Genomic DNA, 24,871 nt, shown 5'->3' with positions numbered 1-24,871 from the left:
TTAAATAACAAAGCTCTTGTCTCCCAGAAAAAATCTCCAGGCCATCAGCAATGGTAATTATAGTTCGGAAACAGTTTAAGAATGGGCGTGATGGGGCTGGAGAAATGGCTTAGTGGTTAAGGTTTTTGCCTGCAAAGCCAAAGGATCTCTGTTCAATTCCCCAGGACCCATGTAAGCTAGATGCACAAGGGAGTGCATGCATCTGGAATTCGTTTGCAGTGGCTGGAAGCCCTAGCACACCCATTCTTTCCCCTTCTCTCTCCCTCTTTCTCTCTCGCTCACTCTGTCTCTTTCCCTTTCTTAAAATAAAATAAATAAAAATAACTTAAAAAAAAAGAATGGGCATGAACAGAAGTTTCCAGGTTATCTTGTGAATGATGTCACAAGCTCAAAATCCCTTGTGTGAAAAATAACTCCCTCAAAAGGAAGCTTGGGACCTGTGAGGAAGCATACCATCTTCTCCCCTTCGATTTCCTGTAAATGCCCTGCTACCAACTGATCATGAAAGCAGATTGGAACTCCTTTTAGCTTCTGGCCTCATTACCAGTAAACCATGCAACAAAAACTTATTTTTTGCAGAAAATATTAGCTTTTCTGTATGTCAAGCAAGGAGCAATTGGTTGTTAAACATTTCTGGCAACAAGATGGAACTCTGGTTCTACTAATGACCCATCAGAGTTCCTGTGGTCCTTCAACAGGGTGCAGGCCTGGCTGCTGGCCTTTGCTGGTCATATGAACATTAGTCTGGAATGCCCAGCTGCCGTGCCTGTTTATCCACTGCAGGACTGCTAAACCTCCATGTCAATTTCAGTTTTGCAAAACAAAGCTGCTTTTGGGACAGGCTATTTCTGAGTGAATAAGCGTATTAAAGGGCATGCTCCATGCCTTTGGGCTGGGCAGGTGGCTTAGCAGTTAAAGCACTTGCCTGTGAAGTCTAAAGATCCAGGTTTGATTCCCCAGTACCCATGTAAAGCCAGTTGCACAAAGTGGCACATGCATCTGAAGTTTGTTTGTAGCTGCTAGGGCCCTCACTGTCTCTCTCTGCTTGCAAATAAATACATTTTTTACAAAAGAATATTAATCCTCTGTGGTTTAGGGACATAAACTGGCATTTTGATTCAGGGACATACTTTGTTCTTCTATTTTTAACTTCTGGAGATGAAATAATTTGTTCAGGAGCCCTGGCATATTCCTGCCTTTGGAACCTAGATTGAGAGAGGATAATAAAGCTTCTATTTAGGTTGCTCAGCAGTTGTGTGGTCTGGTCCCATCCAGAAGTGCATTCAGGTTTAGTACAAGTACAGTCATTTTATATCTTCCATTTTTCATTTATTACTATGTGTTTTGTTAGTCCATGTTAATGAAAACTTGTTTGATAGAGGGTAAAGAATTTGGAGCAATAGTCCTGTTAAGACTTTCTATGCATGGTGACCTATGAACTATGAAGAACAGAGGCAAATGTTCCCTCCAGCCTATCTGCAGGCTCCTTGGTGACTACTGCTAACTTGCCCATGATGTGAAGTGGCCTCATAGGGAAGCATCTGAGAACATGCTCCATGCCTTGTTTGGAAGGAACTCATCTCACTTGGAAGGTACACTTGGAAGAACACTTGCCATATATTTTGAGCTGCCCCTATTCCTTAGAATCTGGGAACTACTGACACAAGTAAGAGGGGACATGTGACATACTGGTGACTCTCTGGTAAGCAATACAGCATAACCTGAAAGATTTCCTGAGCCATGACCCTTCTTCTAGCCATGCCTCTCATAAAAGGGTTGTGGAGACAGTACCAGACAGATTAAACTCAGTCCCACCAAGATAAACTGTCCCAGAACTTCTTGGACTAGCTTTGGTTTCTGTGCCTCTTCCCTCCCATAGAAAGATGTTTTCTTACACCTTAATAATACCAGAGCCTTTTCTGGTAAATTCACTTTTGATTCTCTGTGCCTAATTTGACATTTTGTGTGACTTCATTGCCTATTTTAAAATCATCTTGTGAATACATTTTAGATAATTCTTAAACTTTAGTTATTACCTTAAAATGTAAACACATATAGCTGTCTTTTTCTTCCTCTGCCCATTTTTTTGTTTGTTTTTATTTTTATTTATTTATTTGAGAGTAACAGAGAGAGAGGCAGAGAGAGAGAGAGACAGAGAAAGAGAATGGGTGCGCCAGGCCCTCCAGCCACTGCAAACGAACTCCAGATGCATGCACCCCCTTGTGCATCTGGCTAACTTGGGTCCTGGGGAATCAAGCCCTGAACCAGGGTCCTTAGGCTTCACAGGCAAGTGCTTAACCACTAAGCCATCTCTCCAGCCCTCCTCTGCCCATTTTAAGGCTCCTTGGAAGTTTGTTATTTTAGCTCATCCTAGCTAACAGAGAACCATCCAGGAGTTAATTCCTAAACTGATTAAGACAAAGACTAGGAAAAAAATGTAAAAGAGATTAAAAACAGAAAGTCCACAAGGTACTATGGGAATTGCTTTATTTGAGAAATTCATTCAAAGCCTGCATAAGACTTGCAAATGGAAATCTTAAAGATTCATTATATGAACAGATAACCTTATTCTGTCTAATTTATTCATGAATATGATTTGTTTTTAACTTTTATAATTTGATAAATTTATTGTACTTCATTATTCTGCCTCCTCACTAAAATGAATACTATGTTTCATATATATTTGTTTGTGTATGTTATCTCTGAGTATGTAATATGAAATGTATCCACATGGCAAATGAAGAAATTCTATTCAGACTGGCTCACGGGTTATCACATAAATTAAAACTCTTAACTGAAAACTTTTAACTTCAAAGTTGTTAACATACATATTGCCTGGATTTTCTGGACAGATAGGGCTATATATAGTAGATATAAATATGTAAATATAAATCAATAGATTTAAAACACCAGCGCCATTTCTAAATAAATTAAAACACTAAAACATCTTTCATTAAAATAAGTTTAAATCCTCTTGCCTTTTAAAATCTTAAAAAAAAAGACTATGCATGGGTCTATAAATGTATTTTCAGCAATTCTTGTCTATAGCAGAAAATTAATATTTTCTTTCTCACTCAATCTTATTGGACATAAAGTTAGTAAGAGCTGAGAGTATAGTTACCAAATGCAATTCTATATGCAAAGAACATAAAAGAATTAAAATATGTTTCAATGAAATATATACAGGAGAATTTTTACAGATAAAAAGGGATTTTGTGTGATAGGAGATTTTTTTTATCATCAAGTAAAATAGCTACATTTTTCCAGATTAAAAGAAATGAATAAAGAAAAGAAGAAAGAAGGAAGGAAGGAGGCAACAATAATGTTTATAAATGAGTAACAGAGCTCTGCACACAGTAGAGATTTGTAGACGACAAATCATACACAAAAGGCATGTATATAACCAGGTTAGTTATAATCAGTAAGAAATATTTATTTTTGTGAGTATGTGTGGTGTAGGGGGCTTAAATTCATGCGTGAGCAGATGTGTATACTCTGTGTGCCAGAGAAGGGCACTGTGAGTCTTCCTCTGTCACTGTTTTGCTTTTATTTCCTTGAGATAGGACCTTTCACCTGAACCTAGAGCTAAGTGTTCTCTGGTTAGGCCTGTGAACTGACCAGTGGAACAATGAACCCTAGGATCCTCCTGCCTCTACTTTCTCCTCAGTGCTGGGGTTATAGGCATGTAAGATCATGTCTGGCATTTAACATGGGTGCTCTGATTCAAATTCAGGTTCTCATGCTTGAGCAGAAAGAACTCATCTAGTGAACCCCGGGCTCGTAAAATTATATTAATCTCTAAAGCTTAAGCACTAACACACTGATATAAAACCAGAATGGTAATTCACTGAAACAATGGTTTCTTAAGTTATTGTTCTATTAAAATTTATAAAAATCCCATAGTCCTATATGAAACTAACAGTCATGACTGTTATTTTGAAATGTGGAATGCAGTAAATATTCTGTAGTTTGAAATGCTGCAGGAAGTGTCTATTCTACATTTTATCATCTATATTTTTGCTTCTTCTCTAGATAATTTGTAATCAAATGTATTATTTACTTTCTTCCTAGCCCAGGCTGACCTGGAACTTATTCTGTAATCCAGGTTGGCCTTGAACTCATGGCAATCCTCCTACTTCAGCTCCTGAAAACAGAGATTATAGATATGAGTCTCCATACCCAACTCCATAATAATTATTATTAAATAATACAGTGTCATTGAGAAAACTAAATTCATTTTACAAATAAATTGGGTTTTCTTTGATAAAAATTGGCATGACTACAGAAAATTATATTTCTTGGTTTAAAACTAAAATAGAAATTGGATTTTTGACCTTATTTATTTATTTTATATTTTTCTTTTAAAGCTTTACATTTGTGCTTGTCAAAATTATGCATAACTTCAATTCATAACACAATAATGCTGGCCCAGTGTCTTGAGTTGATACCATTATCAGCAGAAAGGAGGAGAGGACTGATTTAGCATGGGGCTGCAGATAAGCTTAGCTCGAGAGCCATTTCTTCTAAATCTCTTTGTTGCCTGGATGCGACTATAATGGTTATGACAGTAACTCTCCACCATCAATCACTTCTCCAGCATGGAGCCAGATCAGACCAGCAATCAGGAAAGATCCACCCTGATGAGGAGGGACAATTAAAACTAACTATAGGACGGTTTTCAGAGGACAAAATGGGTAAAGTAAGAGAAATGTGACAGTTATCAGAGTCACAGCAGTCATTTATCTTAACCATGACAAACAGTAAATCAAGCTAGGAGATTATGAAGAGAGGCTCTTCTGCATGACCACCTGATAAAAACCATCAACAGGAGGCACCAAATCCTGTGTTTATGCAGAGGCCACTTCAGCCTCATGCAAAAAGTATTCCCAGAAAGACACCTTTCTGGTGACTGTAAAATTTCAGATGGATGCTTTTAATCAGGATTATTGTAAAAATCTTCCTCATTTTCTCATTTTTGTCTTGAAAAACTTTCCCTTGCCCATGTACTTTTTTTTTCCTCTTTTTTTTTTTTTCAAGAAAGGGTCTTTCTTTAGCCCAGACTGACCTGGAATTCACTGTGTAGTCTCAGGATGGTCTCAAACTTTCAGTGATCCTCCTATCTCTGCCTCCCAAGTGCTGGGATTAAAGGCATGTATCACAATGCCCAGCTACCCATGTAGTTCTTGACCACCTTCTAGAAAAGCCAGGAGTAATGTGTGTACTCATACATACAACTCACTGCATATGTACTAACACCTTAAGAAAAATAAAAGCCACTTTAGTAGCATCACCAAAACCTTGTGTGGTTGCAGAAACTGTAGAATGAGCTGTCATTTTAAACATTACTGTGAACCATTAACTTGTTGGTAAAGTTGCTTCTCAGGAAAAATAGTAGTAGACATATCAATATCTGTACCCAGAATTTAACTGTCATTACTTGAAAATTCTAATAACTAACAATAATGTGTTCCAGTAAGAAATGGCCTAATAATCCCCCAAGTGAAAAGGCATGCAGAGCTATGATAAATTTCTAACCTGTGTCCTTGGATAATATCATTGTCTTAGACTTCTTATTGGCCCCACACATTTCTGCTTATAGAAAACAGTAGCTGTTACATCCACAGTAATGTATCTTATCAGGTAGAGTTAGAAGGATACAAGATGTTTGAGCTAGCAAAGCCACTAAAGGAGGTCCTATTCCTTAACTGGGGTTGTTTTCCCACCCATATTTAGATATCTTCATTTGGCTTCCTGCTGGGCCAGGTTCCTTTCTATGCTCTGCCCTCTAGTTTACAATTATTTTGTTTTTTCTTATAATGAGCATCTGACTTCTTTTAAAGGTAATAATCTGCTTTGGTTTTAGATGCTTATTGATAAAATTGTGTAATTGTAACGAACAACAGCAAGCCTGTCACATCTGATCCTATTGTTACTGGGCATGCAAGTTTATACGCCATATAGTGAAAAATGATCTCATGTCTTGTAAGGACTTGACAAAACATAGAAAGGCTAGAATTTGTTACTTATTTTACATACAGTTGAAAACATAGTTCATGCTGGCATGTGGTATACAATGTTTCAATAGTAGCCATATGAACAAACTTTCATAAAAGAGATAAGCACATGGACATACATTTAATTTATTAAATTGAATTGCCATTTATGTTGTACTGGTCTGTGAAAAACTGTGAGGATAAAGAGTTTTCCATTCTCAAACCCAGAATTCGTGGCTTCTGATGTAATGCTACTCTATCACTCACCATTTTCCTGTGGAATCATTAGAGTGATGGGCAATGTTCTACCAGGACATTTCTAGGAGTAATGGAATATTATTGTCTATCCAGGCAAAAGACTTTTAAATGTTTGTGTACTTATCTTTTCTCAGTATCACACTGAAGAAAAATTTCCACACAATGAGAATCTCATCTTGGGGACATCTAGTCTTCCTTCAAAAGACCTAATATTTGTATTGCATCTGAGGAGTAGGTGGCACTTGACACCATATCATTTTACCCAGACAGGATCTCTCCCTTGTTTATTCCAATAGCATTCTGTCAATTCTGCATCAGGTCACATTTTGTATCTAAGAGAGAATGCCTGAAGTGAGAGGCCTTTCTTGCTTATAACCAGCAGCTGCCACCAAAACATATCTCTATTTGTGGCCAGAGCTAAAGTCAACATAAGAAATTTGATCTGTCCTATCTTTGTGGAACAGCAATCACCTCAGTAGTAGCATCCCTGTTGTGTAGAACTTCTGTTTGTGACATGGCCAGTGAGAGCCCCAATCAACAGATAAGTGCATCACATGGGCCTGTGTTGACATTGTAGTTTGTAATCCAATGGCTCACTTCATATATGAACATCTGCACAAATTTCTATCTTGAGATGTTAGTATGTAAACATATTGTTTAGTGTGGGTAACTGATAGAATGTTAATGCTTCATGCGGCTAAACTTGTAGCATTTAAAAAGTTTAATACATTTAGGTATGTTAATTAGTGCTGAGAATAGGATGATAATAAAACAGAAAACAGATCAGTAACCTGACAGCAATGTGTTAACAAAATTATGTCAAGCTTGAATATGATTTTTTGCAGTGAGATAAGTAACAAAAATGGAAAGGATGTTGTCATTAGCTTTGCCAAAGCTGCCTTGTGATCTTCCTCTACTCAAGGTCAGAAGCTCTGGTTACTTGTTTATTTTTAATTTTTAATTTTTATTTTAGTAGTCTTAGCATCACGTGTGATTCTTGGAACATATTAGCAACTTTTTGTTGTTGAATATGTGTTCTTAAGACAAGAAAGATGTCAGTAGCCTTAAATTATGTCACGGTGATGCTGGGCACTGCCAGCAGCAACTACTTGACCAAAGCTAATCTTTATAGTTATACAGGGGTGTACAACGTACTAAGGCCATCACGTACAGAATCCTAACATATAATGCCACTGTCTTCTGTAGTTACAGCTGACATTCTTATTTTAAGGTTTAGAAATTTCTTTTCTGCGGTTATTTCATAATTGATAACTGCTTGTCTTCTGCTAGACAACACCTGTTTTGACCATGAAGTTTCTGCAAATTAGGTTGAAACAGGATCTGGGTCAACATTTTAATATTACTGGACTATGTTAACAACAGTGTCCAAGATCCCCAAACTGGGAATTTCTTCATAGAAAAAAAAATTCCCTCTGCTTCATTTGAGATGATCGTTTGCTCTAAAAGATTACCATTACAGAGTTGTTTGATCAAACCCGTTGATTGTGTTTTCTTCTCTGTGAAAGGGAGAGCTAGCAGCAACATTTCATATGCGCCAGTCCGGCTACTGGCCTACCTGCTCCAGCTCATTGCCAGTGTACTGCGTGGCCTCATTATGTGGCTCCTCCAGCAGCTCCAAGTTTAACTCCTCTAAGAATTCATTCCTTTCATCTTCCAGCCAGCCTTCATCCAGCTGCAAAATAATACATTAGTACATTATATTGTGTTACTGAGAACTCATGCTAAAATAGGGTAAACTTAAATGGCGATGCCTGACTAGTTCCTTTTATCATAATGATTCTCTTCAGAACATGAGACTCCTATATATAGTTTACCTCTCAGGAAGAAAAAAATAAGTGCTAAAAAATTGGATCCTTAGTCCTTTTATTCATTCCTGAAGCAAAGCTACAGATTTTCTCTTATGACTGAGTAAACCTCACAGCACAGAACACTGCTTCTTTCAAGATGTATGAAAGCAGCCTGCAAAATCCACAGCGACCATGCTTATTATTCCCATGGTTCTGGGTTAAAAGATCTGCAATGGTACTAATAGGACTATGAGGCCATTTGGATTTTTTCTCAACAACTACTCCAATGGGACATACAAAGTATCTCCCACCAACTGATGTTAACCTCATCTTGTAGTTTTGTTTAAGGTGCATGGCTCCCATGTTAGCAAAATGGATACTTTCTCACACACACACACAGACACACAAAAAAAACTGACAGAAAAGTTATTTTTGCTGTTATATAAAAAAGGAAAATTGTAAATAATTGTTAAGGGAGAAAAAGAACTCTGCTAAGCCGTGCCCATTGAAGTACTGGGGACTAGACCCAGGCCTTCACGTAGGCGAAGCACTTAATACAGTACAACTGAGAAGTTGGGACTTCTTGGTCCACAGTATCAGGGATGCGGAGATGGCTCAGTAGGTAGACTGCTTGCTGCAGAAGTATGAAGGCCAGGTCCTACTTCGTCCACTTTGATTTATTTTTGAGGCCTTGTTATAAATGAAAGGGACAAGAGCCCAGGGTTTTATTTGTGGGTGTTGGATTCAAATATTCTTATGGGAATATTATACAAATTAAGTTGAACAAAATCCTGTTGGCTTCTCCATACAAAGTAAGTAAAAATCTGGTGATTACCCTGTTAATAAGATTGCTGTTTACAGTAAATGAAAATAATTTAACACAGATAACCAAACTGGAGCTACATTATATAAATTAGTTGTCTACACTTATTAAATAAATGGGGTCTTGATCAAAATTTTGCTTTACTCTGTGCCACAAAGTAACAGCAACTCACTACTGAGCAAAAATGAATAATAGCTTGAGATATTGTTAATGATATGTGAACTTCTAAATCTTCAAAACACAAATGTGAAAGAAGGATATTAAACTGTAGTAGAAGAGGCATATGCATATGTGTGCCCTACTCTTTACTAGGCAGGCAAATCACTGTCTTCTGCTGCCTATTAGAGTTCATGTAGAACTTACATCACTGCAGACCCAATTGCAACCAAATGTGTAAGCACATTAATTGGTTTTCATCTATCTTACATGTGGCCTGATTCCATTCTGTTGATTTCATATGCAGATGAGCTATCACTTTGATGCTAACTTAAAATGTAAATTCATTCTAACTTGTAATTGCCCAAATTTTATCTTCTTTAATCTCTTTTCCATGTCATGAAGCTGCAAATGCTAGGCACCCCCAAGCTAAGATGGCTTGTTTCTTTTTTTTTTTTTTAATTTTATTTATTTATTTATTTGAGAGCGACAGACACAGAAAGACAGATAGAGGGGGAGAGAGAGAGAATGGGCGCGCCAGGGCTTCCAGCCTCTGCAAATGAACTCCAGACGCGTGCGCCCCCTTGTGCATCTGGCTAATGTGGGACCTGGGGAACCGAGCCTCGAACCGGGGTCCTTAGGCTTCACAGGCAAGCGCTTAACCGCTAAGCCATCTCTCCAGCCCAGGCTTGTTTCTTAAAACTATAGCAAGGAATCTTTCCTTTCATCATATCAAAACAAGATACTTCCTTAAGATGACAGAGTAAGGATGGAACACTCTGAGGTTTAAATGAAGTGGTGGGGAAGGTAAGAAAAACAATGCAGAGGTCAGTGATTCTCTATGATCTTCTTGGTGGTGATACCACATAGTCCTGTGGTGCCATCGGTAGTCACACATGTCTGGCTGGGCTTTCTTCGATCTGGGCTCATATATCCCCCTGAGAAAGGGGAGATTCTCCTTGTTCCTCTCCTCTCCCATTGCTTTTCTTTTCCTACCTCAGCATTTCTATATTGTAGTCTGACTCTAGCATAGCAGCAAAGTGCTGAGCTGCAGAGAAGGAAGGATCCTCTTTGCAACACAGGGCCTCTGTCTACACCAGAGTGGGTCACACATGACATCACAGAGAAAGGAACAAAGTGTACTGTCTCAAAAGTAGTAGCTATGAGTTCCTACCACAGCCCTCTCTATCCCTATCTCCTCAGGGGAAAAGGACAAAAAAGCAATATCTTTAATGGTCTGAGGAAGAAAATGGGCAGGAAATGAAAGAAAGGTGACAGGCGATGAAGGAAATGAGTTATTTAAAAATATTGCACAGATCCACAATATTGCCCCCAGCAAGCACATAGATCATTTCCAAGAATCTAGAAACTATTTGAAACATTTTTAAAACATACTAGGAAAAGTACAAAGAAGCTTATACAATCTCCCCATATAAAATACACATTCAGAAAATGCAGTGAGGTATATTGGATTTGATAGAAAAGGATAGTTGATGTATAAACAGGATTTTTTTTTCAAGTATAGCACATACTCTTTAAATTGCATTTTTAATGTATGGTGTTAAATGCATTTGGTTTGCTTATTATTATTAGAATTTTTTTTGGAAATCCAATTTTCTAAGGCAATTGCCTCCCTTCTAGTAGCATGGGACATTTTCAGGGTCGAGGGGCAAATGCAGATCCTGATTCCAGCAGGTACCATGGTATCCTGTGGTAGCAGAGACGTGTATCAGTGGTGGAAATAATGTCTCATTTGATAATTCACCCTCCAACATGGAGTTCAGGAGGAAAAGCCAGAGAGGAAAAAAACAAATATGCTTCTGTTTTGTCAAGCATATGTTTTCTATCAAAAGCCAGCAGACTGTATTCTTATGTCATTAATTTATTTTCTCTCTACCACCCATTATGTACATTATAGAAATACTGAATTTTAAATTAATAAGGTTCTTTAAAGTTATATGGAAAGGGTAGGAAGCTATTTATAATGTATATTTTCTACAGCAGGGACAATATTTAGTTGATTTCAACTTACCATGGACTTCACTGATATATGTTTTTCACTTTTTAATTCTGTTTTTTTTTTTTTTTTTTTTTAATGGGGTCAGTGAGATAACTGGCTTGAGAAACTTCCAGGCATTAGCTCCACTTTCATATGTATTTTAAAACTTTACTCTCACCCAGGCAGGACAGCCTGATGTGAGCATCTGTTTCCCCACTCCTAAGACCTCAGGTGTGTAGCTTCCCTATGCCCCAGGCTATGGCAGGTTTTATGAGAACCATTTAGAATGGTCAAGGGCATAAAGGAAATATATGTGGAAAGGGGGATTTTTATAACCACTATATTCCAGTTAAGATTCAGTATGACACTGAAATACACTTACTCAGTGTAATTTATAGAGAGTATGTAGTTATTGAGTTTGAAAAATATCAGATAAATAATCTAGGAGACAAATGGTGACACAAGTAACTTCACTTAAAACTCCTGACACATGGCTAGCATGGTGACAGTGTACTGTCTTGTGCATGTGGTGGGACAGAAAAGGATGTAAAAAGAAATGCCAGTGATACTTTTCTGCCACAATTACCTCTTCTTTACTTTCATGACATCTTCCTCTGTCAAGGTATGAAATACATTTCTTCAGAAGCAACAGATTTGAAGCCAGATAAATGTTATTGTAACACTAAAAGTGGAAATAAAAAAAACCCATGTCCTATATTTGGAATAGATTCTTGCTAAACAAGATACTTCACTAGATAAATTAATTTCAAAGCCATTTAAGATGATGTTTACACATTCACCTCACTAGAGAATATATGTATTTTTAGATGAGAATTAAAAATCATATGAAGTCAACTACTTTCCATCTATTAATTCATTTAAATACAATTCTGTGTGTTTTAAATCCCCCCCCCTCGCCCCAAACTGGATGTTTATCTGTTTTGGTGGAGCAGGGTAAGGCAGTCCTTACCATAGACATTTCTGGGTAAGACTAGGACATTAGGGCTCATCTTGGCTGCATTTTGTACACATGGTTTTACAGATATGTGTGAAAGTTATTTGATGATACTGACTATCAACTCATTAATGAACTCAGGGAATATAAAGTGCAGGCTTAAGACTTTGACCTTTGTTCGGACCTGCATCTCGGGCCTGGCGACAAGCAGCACGATTCTCTTACATTCTTCGCCGCTCGAGAGCAGGGCCAGCGCTGCTTCTCGGTTCTGGACATCTTCCCCATTTATCTGGAGAACAAATGAAAGTGGCACATTAGTTTCCATTTCCACCATGCTGCACACAATAAATGGCAAATATCAGCTCATTTGTGGTAAATGTATGGACAATGAAGCTCGCACAATGGGCTCATCTTCAGCCCCTCCGTGGAAAGGGTCTTCACTCAATTATGCTCTTACTGTAAGAGCCATATCGATCCCTGAAGGATGGCGGACATCAGGGGAAGCAGTTATGTTCATAAATGTCCAACCTGCGCCCTGGTAACATACATCTAGCAACACAATTAACCAGCGCCTGACAGGTGACGTTCATCTTTCTGCGCTCAGAGTAATGGAAGTGTCACTCTGAGATAATAGTGCCGGGCGAAGCGGACCGCAATCCCACAACTGAAATCTGTCATCCTGCATCTCGCAGCGAACCAATTAGAGAGCGGTACCATCTCTCTCAGCCAGTGCTCCCAGGTCCTGCTGATTGCGATTGCATTTAATCCCTTCACATTTGCGTGAGGGTCTGACTCAGTTGCCCAAACAACATTCTCAGCGGGTCTAATCAAAAGTCAGAACTGCCCATCAGGAACATGCGCACCCACCAATGCTTCAGTGCTTGCGATCTCAATTCCTCACGCAATAGAAATAATGTAATAGCTTACATATACTTAAAGATTATTTTTTAAATGTTAACATATGGAAAAACTGACTGTAAAAATGAGAGAAAGAAACCTTTAGTCAATTTTTGGTGGCAGAGAAAATATCCCTATGGCTTCTGAAATACATACTTTTTTCCTTTTTATCTGAGTTCCAAAAGTTTTAAAAATTTGTATTTTAAAACATATTTTGTTTTAATGTTCAAATGTATTCACTTCTTAATGAACATATTTGTCTTTCGCTATTTAAAAATTGTTTTCCCAAATTTCCAGAGACAATAAGATTTTTTATATTTAACATATAATCAAAATATTTGGGAATTTCAAATATAGAATACATTAAGCCCAAGTGAGCAAAAGTTAAATGGATAGAAAAGGTGGCTGTGCTAACCATCTTATTTTTAAATGACTTAATGTTTTCACAAAGGTTCCTATGTGAAAGCATGGAATAAACTGCCAGGATTTTCCATGGATCTCTAAGACTGAACTGATATACAAAGACTGATAGAATTAATAAAATAAAACCCCCAGGTCTGGGGAGATGGCTCACTTGTTAAAGGCACTTGCTTACAAAGCCTGATGGCCTGGGTTTGATTCCCTAGTACCCATATATTGCCAGATGCACAAAGTGGGGCATGCATCTGTAGTTCATTTGTAGTGGTCGGAGGCCCTGGTGTGCCCATTCTCTCTTTCTTTCCTTGCTAACAAATAAATAGAATATTTTTTAAAAAGAAAAAAGCCCAATAATCTAACTTTGTACAAAAAAAAAACAAAAAAATTATGCACTCCTTAAGTATTTTTCTTACTCTGATCAAAACAAACATTGCCTTCATTTCTCATTTGTACATGTAGATAAGAAAGTCAGTGTTTACAAGTTACATGTGCATTTTATTTTATTTTATTTTAGAGTGACAGAGAGAGAGAGAGAGAGAGAGAGAGAAAGAGAGAGGGAGAGAGAATGGGTGTGCCAGGGCCTCCAAACAATTCTCCAGGATACATGTGCATTTTTAAAAACAACTCACGAATAGAATTTGTCAAAATTTGAAACAAGAGTCTTGATTTCAGAAAAGTCAATAAGTGGCAAGATACACTGTGGGTGTTCATAAATGCTTGTGACAAAAGGTATATACTGACTCTAAGACCCCTTTCTTCTCAAGTAAAGATCAATTTTGGTTGTGGGGGATTGTTCTATTCCCCCCATTATGTGTGGTAAAAGTAATGACTATGACTTTTGCTATGTCATTTGTCCATTTTATAGCAGTTCTCAACTGCTTCTCTACAACCCATCATTCAGTGTGAGACATCTCATAGTGTCCCCTTCCATATTTGACTCTAATGAGTTGTGTGACCTCACATAGCTTATCATCATCATTTCTGTTTCAAATTTAATACTTATTACTATTCTCTGGCTTTCACTAAAAATGCATACACCCAATTTTCATCGAAGTATCACTTGCCATTGATCCATTAATCCATCCTTACGTACATTAATGCCATTGTCATGTGTGCTAGCTTAACATGCAGATACTGGGACTAGTGAGAGAGTTCAGTGGGTAAAGTACTTGTTGTGCAGGCATGAGAACCTGAGTTCAGATCCTAAAGATCCATATAAACACAGATGTAGTGTATAAGGCTAGCACACCTATAGTGAGATAGGAAGCATAGACAGGAGAATTCATAGAAGCTTATGTAACAGCATCAAAGGAAGAAGCGAGGACCAACACCCATGGTTGTCTGACCTCTACATAAACACTGTGGTACCTGAGTACCACACTTATACACACACAAACACACACGTGCATGACTGGGCTGGGGAGAGTTAATTAAAACTAATGATGTATGAAATAGCCATATAGAAACCTACTTATGTATTAGCTACTTAAAAAATATAATTTATTTTTAAAACAGTTCTGAGCAGGAGTACTCTGCATGGGGGAGGGAGTGCTGCTCCCAGAAGCCATAGGTTTATATAGGAAAAATACCTGTGTAAGGAGTGGGATACCACTCAGTAAGTTGCTGTTCAGAGAGGCCTTCAAAATAATATTGGCTATTGCCAAATGCTCTTAGTTGCACCAGAATTAGATGGTAAAATCATTGCTGAAGATATCATATGCTTTAGTTGCAGGGCAATGAGAAATTAAGCTAGAATTGAGCTGTAGGCCTCTACCCTGCTGTCTAGCTGTCATACTGCTAGAAAGCTCTGTGCAGGTTACTAGGAGAGAGAAGTCATTAACATCCTTGCCCAGCAGTGGATTCTGATACCTACACAACCAAATAGCCAGGCAAGATATTCCCACTGGTGCAACAGTGACATGTCTATTATGACAATAACCAACTGCTCTTTGATTGGATATGAGGCCTACTCCATGGATGAAAACTCATGCCTGGTACTGAAAACTTAATCAAAAACCTGTGGCTGGGAAGTCATAGACTCCAGGAGAAAAGTTACTACTGTTGTGTGACTAAACTGATATGCTATTCCCATCAAATTGCTTTCCAAATACATATGTTTACACCCATCAATACCATTGACAAGTGTCTCATCTTTGATCAGTGAAACTTCCTTTTGAGTTGGAATTGATAACTAGGGAGATGCACAGATCATCAAAGTGCTTAGTATAGGTGACTGATGAGTGCTCTGTGCTAGACGAGACATCTCTCTCACTTCTTCCAGAGAACACTGTAGAAGAGGGGACACAAGGAATGTATGAGCCAAAGGATGGAGAGAAGAGCTTTGGAACACTGTTCCAGACATGAAATGGCTGTTACATTTATGTCTTGATATACCACACTTGTGTGGCCATGTGAGTGACCTCACAGTAACTCTCATTACCTATAAAAGACCTGTACAGTATTGGTTCCATCAACATTCCAAAATAGGTAATGGAAGAAGGCAAAAAATAAAAAAAGACATCAATGTAGAAGAATTAGTTGGAAAGAGGAAGGTGGATAAGCAGGGCCAAGATGAGTCATAGAGGGAATTATGACAAAAATACATGATATATGTGTATGAAGAGTATCAATTAAAAGTTAACCAAAGACACAGATGTTAATAGTGCTTTTCTCACGGGGTTACTGGAAAGGGCTTGAACCATGCCTGGTTATATAATATTGGTACCTGTTATTGTTGATGCTATCACATTGATACTGCAATCCTGAGAAAAAACAACTCTTTCCTGCTAAATAAAGTAAATTTACTAAAATTTATAAACAATAGTTATGTCCATAGGCATTCTATTATACTTAGAAAGGTATTTATGTAACTGAAACTCTTAGAGGGTCATCAGCAAATAAATGGCTGTTTGCTTTTCAGTCCTATACTTGGCATTCCTCTCATGTCTTTGTAAACTCAAGAGCTCTGCCAGTTGACCACAATCAGTGGGTACAGATCATGTGTTGTAGAAACACTTCATCTTAAGGGTCATATATGGTAGGAAATGAATTTTCACAGAAATTTGGCATTAAAATGTAACTTACTGCTTTCTTTTTAAAAATTAGGGCCATCTTAGCCATTGGGTCAGTATTTCCCATTGCAGTTGGGATTTTAGATTGATACTCAAACTGATGCGCAGGCAAGAAATGCAGTCATGAATTTCAGCATAAATACCTCACAAGAAGGTGGGCCTGGTGGTACATGCTTTTAATGCCAGCATTTGAGTTGCAGAGGAAAGAGGATCACCATGAGTTTGAGGCCACCCTGAGACTACAGAATTAATTCCAGGTCAGCCTTTCACATGTCCAAGGAGAGAGAGAGAGAGAGTCCCTACAAGCCCAAAAGCCAAAAACTACACAGCACACTTCAGGAACTCCTGGCACTTTGCATGTCTCTAGAATGAAATTTCAAACCCACTACCACACCTTAGGGCTGGAACCTATGATCCACCCTGTGACACCATCTCCAGCCAATGGTTGCAGATGCAAACTACAAGCTAATAAAACACTGAATATAATAGGGGCCATCTATTCAAACTACCATAGCATACTTGTATGGGTGGGTTCACATGTGTGCATGTGTATATGGAGGTCACTGGTCAGTGTCATTTGTCTTCATTGTTTCCCATTTTCATTTATTTATTTATTTTGTTTTTCTGAGTAGGATCTCACTGTAGCCATGCTGACCTGGAACTCACTCTTTATGTAGTCCCAAGCTGGCCTCAAACTCATGGTGTTCCTCCTACCTCTACCTCTCACATGCTAGGATTAAAGACATGTGCTACCATACCTAGCTCCAACTTATTTTGGAGGCACTCCTTAAACATGCAGCATATCAGTTAGACTAACTAGCAAGCAAGCCCCAGGGATTCCCCTGTGTCCACCCTCACCTATGGGATTACTGGCACTTGCGTAGCTTCAATGTGAGTGCTGAGGATCCAAACTCAGATATTCATGTTTGTGTAGCAAATACTGAGGGATCATCTCCTCAATTCAGATTTTTGTTTTAAATGAAGGAAATCTTGGAAATGTATCTTGTTATCTCTAAATAATCATATGTAACTATTAGCTTCAAAATAAGTGTGTTCACCATCCCAAGGAGACGTTAGGAATATCATGTTTTATCCTTTTGGAAGCTGGTTACTTTTGTGGCAAATGCAATCTTGCCAAACTAAAAAAAAAAAAAAAGAAAATTGCAATCTGGTTCAGAAATGCCTTTTTTTATTCCAGCTTTGTAATTTTGTGAGTGGACTTATGTAAATTGATTCCTGAGGACAAAATAAATATAAATTCTTGGCAGTGGCATAGCAAGGACCCACCATTAACTTGCAGAGAACAGATGAGCCCTAAAATATCCAAGCGAAGTTGGCTCATGTTTTCTCTTTTGGTAATAACTCCTACTCCATGTTTACTAAGTATTAATGTGAGTATGTGTGTGTATGTAGAATGAGTGTGCTGTTGGGGAGTTTTCTAACAAGCCCATGATGCACTACATGGAGAAATTTTAGCTCCCTAATGAGGATAGGACCACAAATGCCCTTTGCCTTAGGTCAACATAAATAGAAAATTAGAATCACAATTACTCTAGAGAGATTCATTTAAATAAAAACCAGCCAGGAAACCTCAAGGATAAGAGGTAAATCTATTTCTTGCTCATCTCCCTGGGAAAGGTATCATTAATGGTTCATTTCAGGGTATCTCACAATCCCCTCACCAGACATATGGGAGCAATTTGTCAGTGAGTAAAATTTTGTCCCAGTTTTATTTAATATAATTTCCCCATTGCCCCTAAGATTCCTATGATTTCCAACAGAATTGAGTTCTAGGCTTTCTAATGTGACATGTATTTATTCATTAAGTGTTCAATACTTGTCACAGAATATAAAGCAATCCAACAGAAAATGGCACTTTACCAATCCTACTGTTATTTTTTCAATTAATCAGTTCCATTAAGGAATGCTTTATTATCTATCCTGTGTTCAAAATCTCATATGTATACAATATAGCTGAGAATTGAGAAGCTGCAAAATACACAGTATCAGGAGCTGGGGAAATGGCTCACATACACATGCACCCACACACATACATGCATGTATACACCACACACACATATATACAAAAATATACAGTATCCTATATGGATACAGATAGGTGATAGACAGATAGATAGATATTTTATCCAGCTACCCAAAGAACTAATAGGTGAAATTTTAACTATTTATTTGTCTGTGGGAGAGTGGTTAGCTAAAAATGGCAGATGATACAATGATAGGAGGTGTGTATGTGAAGAGGAAGAGCTTGTTAACAAAGAGAATAGGAAGAAGACTAACAGTATATTCATTAAAGACTACGGCCAAATGGGATCAGATATTGCCAGCACATAAAATCTCCCATATCTTTCAAACATCAAACATTTTACTCAATTTTGGTACTACATGGTGATTGCTGAGCATAACATGACTCTGAGAACCAACAGTGTATATTAGTTTTGTATATTTAATTGAAGGAAGGTGTTAACAAAAACCCATACAACTAATGTTTCATTTTGATTACAAAAATGAATCATTTTCAATATTTTAGAATAATTATCTGAATGATATCATAAAATGGTACCCTAACTTTTAAATTAGGTAAAGCTATTTTAGAGGTTTTATTTATATATCCTGAACACCTTTGTTGTACTTGTTGACTTAGGTATATATGTGTACGTAGGTGAAAGATACTAAAAATGTGATTTCCAAAATGTGGTGTGTGTGCGTGTGTGTGTGTGTGGTATGTGCATGTGTATGTGCTGATGCAGTGCCTTGTGGGTTTGCCTGCATGATCTAGAGAACAGGTGCTCCCATTCATCACTCCTCCATCTGTTTTTCCTTGTGACAGAATCTCTTAGTGATTCTAGACCTTGCTGTGGGTGAGTGGGATTGGGGTTACAGATGCATATGGCCATGCCTAGTTGATTACTTGGATTCTGGAGATTTGAACTCAGGTGGTTTCAGTCCCTCATGTTTGGGCAGGAAGCTCATTTAACCACTGAGCCATATCCCTCCAGCATATGGGAAGACTAGGAAGGCATAGAGAGGGCATGGCAGGTTTAGAGTTGAGCCTCTGGCTTTATTGCTTCTCATTAGGCCTTAGAACTCTCCTTTCAGCCCTGTAACTCCCTATGATAGGTTCACTACCTTGGTTTTCTCATTTAACCGAAAACATTTTGATATTTCTTTATGGGGAAGGAATCACAATTCCTCCACCTGGCTTTGACAACTCATGACTTGAAACATTTTCAGACTTCTAGACTTTTGTATAATGAGGGAGACTTTGGATTTAATTTCAGTAATTTGTTCTGGAAAATATAGCAATTTATGCTTGCTAGAAGTAATAGCCAGTTGTGGTGACTGAGCATTCACCACCACTTTGCTAAGCACAATGCATGAAGAATCTCAAATGACCTTTTCCAAATAATCACAGTTATAACATATTACCTACTACTGTTTTCTTTTTCAGGCAGGGTCTCACTCTAGTCCAGGCTCACCTGGAATATACTTTGTAGTCCCAGGCTGGCCTTAAACTTATAGTGATCCTCCTAGCTCTGCCTCTCAAGTGCTGGGATTAGAGGTGTATGCCACCAGGTCTGGTTTTCTAAGATGAGAAAATAGGCTAGAAATGAGGGAGGGCAATGGTAGAGAAGTCAGTTGAAGTTAATCTCATTCCAGAAATTGCATATCATTAATTATTAGCTCATATTTAAGAAATGGGACCATCTTTAATATAAAAATGTCTTAAATGATATATTATAAAAATGTTTCTTTCCCAAAACTAAGACATTTTTTCTTACATTTTACAGGAAACAATAAAATAAATACTGTTAGAGACCATAGGAAACTTAAGGAAATAACCACACCACATACTTGTAAGATACGATCCCCTTCTCTAATTCGGCCATCTTTGGCAGCAATACTATTTGGGTCTACCTGGAATGAAGAAAACATACATCTTCAGTGGCATATACAATATCCTCCCAAGAACTTCAAATGAATTTTACAATATACTTATTCAATTTATTATAGTTTTAGAATGTATAACTGTACATGCCATCTTTCTCTGTCAAAAATCACTATTTCTAAACATGTAAATGAATCATTTTACAGTTAATAATAAAATTAGACTATAGCAGAACTTGATTTGAAGGCCCTTTTACTCCCTTTCCTCTTCATTCTCTTTTTTCACTCTCTCCCTTTTTCCCTTCCTTTCTTTCTTTTTTTTTTTTTAATATTCCTTCACTCTTTTGAACCCTAATCGTCAATGACGGTCTTCATATGACAGTGATGATGTTGACACTGGGTTCTCTGGACTCAGGACATTTGCTTTCTATCATAGTGACCTTTAACTCCTACCCTCACTGTTTTAGATTTGATAGCTATACTGTCCCATCCATACCTATTAACAGAATTTCTGTCTCATAGACATATTACTTGAGAAAGAGATTTATAATCTCTCTTTCTCAAGAAATAGTATTATTTTATATGCATGGTAAATTATATCAATTGTGAATTATTTTAGAATAAATAGATGTTTAAAACCCTATAGACCAAATATGAATGAAGGTAAAACCATCTATTAGGCTCTTATATTGTAAGCTGATTATTTAGGCTTGCTTCATCAAAAGCTTGTTTTCCAAGATAGGTATTTCAAATGTAGCATAAGGTCAATATATTCTCCTCAGATATTACACAATACTTTATTATTAGGGGCATCTTTTAATAATTGAGTTGTAAGTGATAAATTAAGCACTAAAGACACTGCAATTATATGTAAGACGTAGAAGGACAGCCTTCTTTCTAAGAACATATGGTCAATACCTGTGGTTTTGTTATCATCAGTAAAACAAAAATGAAGTTTCAAATCTGATATAATTAAATACTAGAACTTGCCAGAAGGAAGTGAGAGGTGATAATTAATTATATCCACTCATAACCTAAAACTGTATCTTCAGATTTATAACCAAACTAACATTAAATTTTCTTCTTTCTAACTTTGTACATATAACAGAGGTGATGAAGTAGGTGTTTCTTTATTCTTCTGTCTTTAATCAGTGGGATGATAACAGTTGTACATTTGAAAGAAGGAGATAAAGGAAATATTCTCTAGAGAGTTTTCTTTCATGTCAATGGAAAAAACTTGCAGCCTGATGGGTGAGAAAAGTCATGACCAGGCTTAAGCATCAGTGGATCTTGCAAGCTACACAGCTGGCCCGCCAGGCATAATGTGCCAACTGGTGCAATGGTAGCATTACTGTTATGGAGGAAAAAAGCTGCTCTCTGATTGGACTGGAGGCCTCATCCATGGAAGGGAATTCCTGCTAGGTACTAGGTTCTACGTTCTGGAAAGAAGCTACTACTATTTTCTTGGCTAACTGTATATATTTCGCCCATCAAATTGAACTGTACATATTAATGCTTATGCCCATATATTAAATGCACTCTCACTTTTTCTTAGGGAAAGTTCTCTTTTTAGATGATGGTGACTATCAATACTCATTAAAGTGATTTTAAAAAAAGCAACAGTGGAGTATTAAGCACTGAGAGACATCTCTGTCACACCCTCCAAGGTTTAAAGATTACTGTGGATGATGAAAAAGATGTAAGAGCCAAAGTGTAGAGAGAAGTGCTTTGGAATGCTGTCTTCCAGACACAAAGTGGTTGTTACATTTATGATCTCACAGTGGCTGATGCTACTTTACATAAGATCTACATAATAAGAGGACAAAGAAAGATGACGTTAAAATAGAAGAGGGACTAGCTGGAAAGAAGTTCAGTGGAGTGGGAATATGGGACGGAGGACAAAGAAAGTGGTAGGCAGGGATTATGATTATGTATATATATGAGGGTTGTCAATAAAACGTTTTAAAACATGTATTATAGTAAGTTTTGTTTGAGAGCCTCCCAAGCTAGCATTAAAATGGTGTTGAAAATTAATTCTTTAATTCTTAAATATAACTTGCATTAAATAAAACAAATGGGCAGAAATTCTCCTTGGATATTCAAATTTATCCACCCCATCAACAGAGTAAAAGCTGCGATTATTATGACTGTTAGTTTAAAATAATTAGCCAGTGCTATTGCTGGCAGAGTATAAAAGATGCAATGGAATGGAAAGACAAATGTCTGGGGATCAAAGCTTAGCACTCTTATGGGAATTCATTCAAGTTTAGACAATGTTACCACTTTTGCACGTTCCCTGGCTTGGATTCTGTGGTGAAAGCCTCTATCCTAAACAAGCTGATTAATAATTACATTACTTGGGCAGCATAATTTACTTTCCTAATTGGAAGTGACAAGTTTTGGAACATGGCCAATTCTTTATATTCAAGCTTCAGAAAGGAGGACTTTTTTTTTTTATTGTGAGTCCTTTTACGTTATCTCTCCCCTTCCCCCTCCCCTGATCTCCCCGCCACAGCATTTCTCACCTCACTGACATAAATGCTCATGTCTTCTTCATCATCTGTTCTGTAGCAGACTGTCAAGCCCAGCTTCTCTTGACTGCTAACACGACACAACTCGACTTCCTGAGAGAATGATACATACATAAGGACATTTATCTCAGAGAGATCCAATTGCAGAGTAAGAACTTTACAGATGTATTTGGGCCACCCTGGGAATTTTTAATAATTAATGCTTAACATTTACAATTAACTTTAATTATTCAAATCATTAAAATTTACTTTTACCGTGTATCTGTGTAGTCAATCTAATGTGTGAATTTTCATTTTTTCAAAGTGCAAATATGCAAAATCACACAATAATGTATAAATAAAAAATGTATAAATCATTAAGCTAGAATCTATGAATTATTTGCAATAGTAAGGTATGTAACCAAATTTCTATTTAAATGTTGAATTACTACATTTTCTTTGTGTTTTAATAAAAAATAAGTTTGAAAAAAACAATACTATAGTGGCTGCTTTCATCAGTTCTTCCTTGGACTTGGATATAATATGGTAATAAGCAAATGTTATATAGGTCAGGTCAAGATTTTCTAATATTCTATGAAAGCTGTCACCCTTGAAAAGAAGTGGGTTCATCCAGGCTGGAGGAAAAGACATCAATAGCCTCATGGGCAGAGGCAATGATTCAAAAATGCAACAGTAAATGAACAAGAAAACACATTTACTGAAACACATGGCTAAGGGGCTTGAAATGTCAGGCCTTAGTAATGTATATTGCATTTATTTCCTGATTTATGTTCAGAAAAATAATAATAAATTTCAGTGCATTTCATTTTTATATAAATGAAATGGGCTTCTGCTACTTTCAGAAGCACACTTCAGAATAAATCACACAATTCCATGCATTAAAACACAAATTGGCAGCTATAATCTTAGAAAATGTGTTCCTTATTGGCCAGCATGTATCCCATTACTCAATAATTATATTGGAAAGAAGAAAGTATATTTAAATTGGAAGAGAGATCTAGATCAAGGATCTTGAACTCAGCTCTATGGGAATTACACACTCTTTAATCTTGCTCATTGTTTCTACTGGCCACCAGGAGAATTTCAACTCGGGCCAAGCTAGAGCTAGGAAGCATGTTTGATATTATTGACAGTCTTGCCTAATGTATAAACCCTCTTGCATAGCAATAATTATGGAGTCCTTGCTCTTTTATTAGGAATATATATGTGTGTATAAGTACATACAAGTAAAGGTTATGAAGTTTAATAATATAGTGAAATGACCAGGCATGTTTATGTTCCTCATAACACAAATCCCAACACCTAAAGTTATTGCATTATTGGAAGGTAAGGCCGTTGGAAGATAACTAAGTCCTAAAATTGAGGTCAATAAGTAGATTGGATGTTCTGGCAGAAAAGGGGCCAGTACAGTAGCTTGTCCTTTGCAACATTCAAGACACTGGGGGAAGTGCCTTTTATGAGGAAGACACCAAATCTGTTGATGGTTTGATCCAGGACTTCCCATCCTCCTGTACTATAAAAAATGTATGTTCTTTACAAGATGTCCAGTTGATAGTATTTTGTTACAGCACCCAGAGTGGACTAAACACAAGTGCTCATTTGACAACCCTGGATCTGAAATAATTATCAGTACTAAATGCAGAAAATTTTGTTGACTTAAAACAAGACTATATTTTTTCAAAACATTCTGTTACATTTAAATAAGTAGCCCATCCCCTTGACTTTGTATTTCAGAGACACCCTTGTTACTGGATAATAGTCATTTATTTTAGCAACATATTATAAATTATGGGAAAATCCTTAATGAAGGTGCTTGCATCATAAATGCCAATAATCAGTAATTTCATGGCCAAGAACATATAAACTAAACCCTGAGTCCACTACTCTGAGATAAGTGCTACAAATTAGTGAAAAATGAAACTGCAGAATGCTTTTGCTGCCTGTCACACTATGGTACTATGGGAGGGTGAAAAGACATGTTGAATGCTGAACAAAATTGGGAAATACCTTCACCTTCATGAATAATGCAAAACACAATAATATTGGTCACCAGGAGC

At 37.2% G+C, this 24,871-nt stretch overlaps 1 protein-coding gene across 2 annotated transcripts in view; it reads right to left on the bottom strand.

Annotated features, from left to right (window-relative positions):
* Pdzrn4 (PDZ domain containing ring finger 4) overlaps window positions 1-24,871 on the bottom strand; it is a 179,172-nt gene that overhangs the window by 3,103 nt on the left and 151,198 nt on the right. Inside the window, exons 4-8 of one of the 2 annotated variants that reach the window (XM_045153729.1) lie at window positions 22,809-22,907; window positions 20,251-20,313; window positions 12,165-12,281; window positions 11,624-11,719; window positions 7,828-7,944 (exon numbers count right to left, since the gene is read on the bottom strand). In XM_045153729.1, the coding sequence (XP_045009664.1) occupies window positions 7,828-7,944; window positions 11,624-11,719; window positions 12,165-12,281; window positions 20,251-20,313; window positions 22,809-22,907 (492 nt within the window). The remainder of the gene's footprint in view (window positions 1-7,827; window positions 7,945-11,623; window positions 11,720-12,164; window positions 12,282-20,250; window positions 20,314-22,808; window positions 22,908-24,871) is intronic. The other variant, XM_004662173.3, reaches the window with a different exon arrangement.

The sequence above is a fragment of the Jaculus jaculus genome, chromosome 6 (genome assembly GCF_020740685.1).
Source record: "Jaculus jaculus isolate mJacJac1 chromosome 6, mJacJac1.mat.Y.cur, whole genome shotgun sequence".
NCBI lineage: Eukaryota > Metazoa > Chordata > Mammalia > Rodentia > Dipodidae > Jaculus > Jaculus jaculus.
This window is presented reverse-complemented; position numbering and strand designations above follow the sequence as displayed.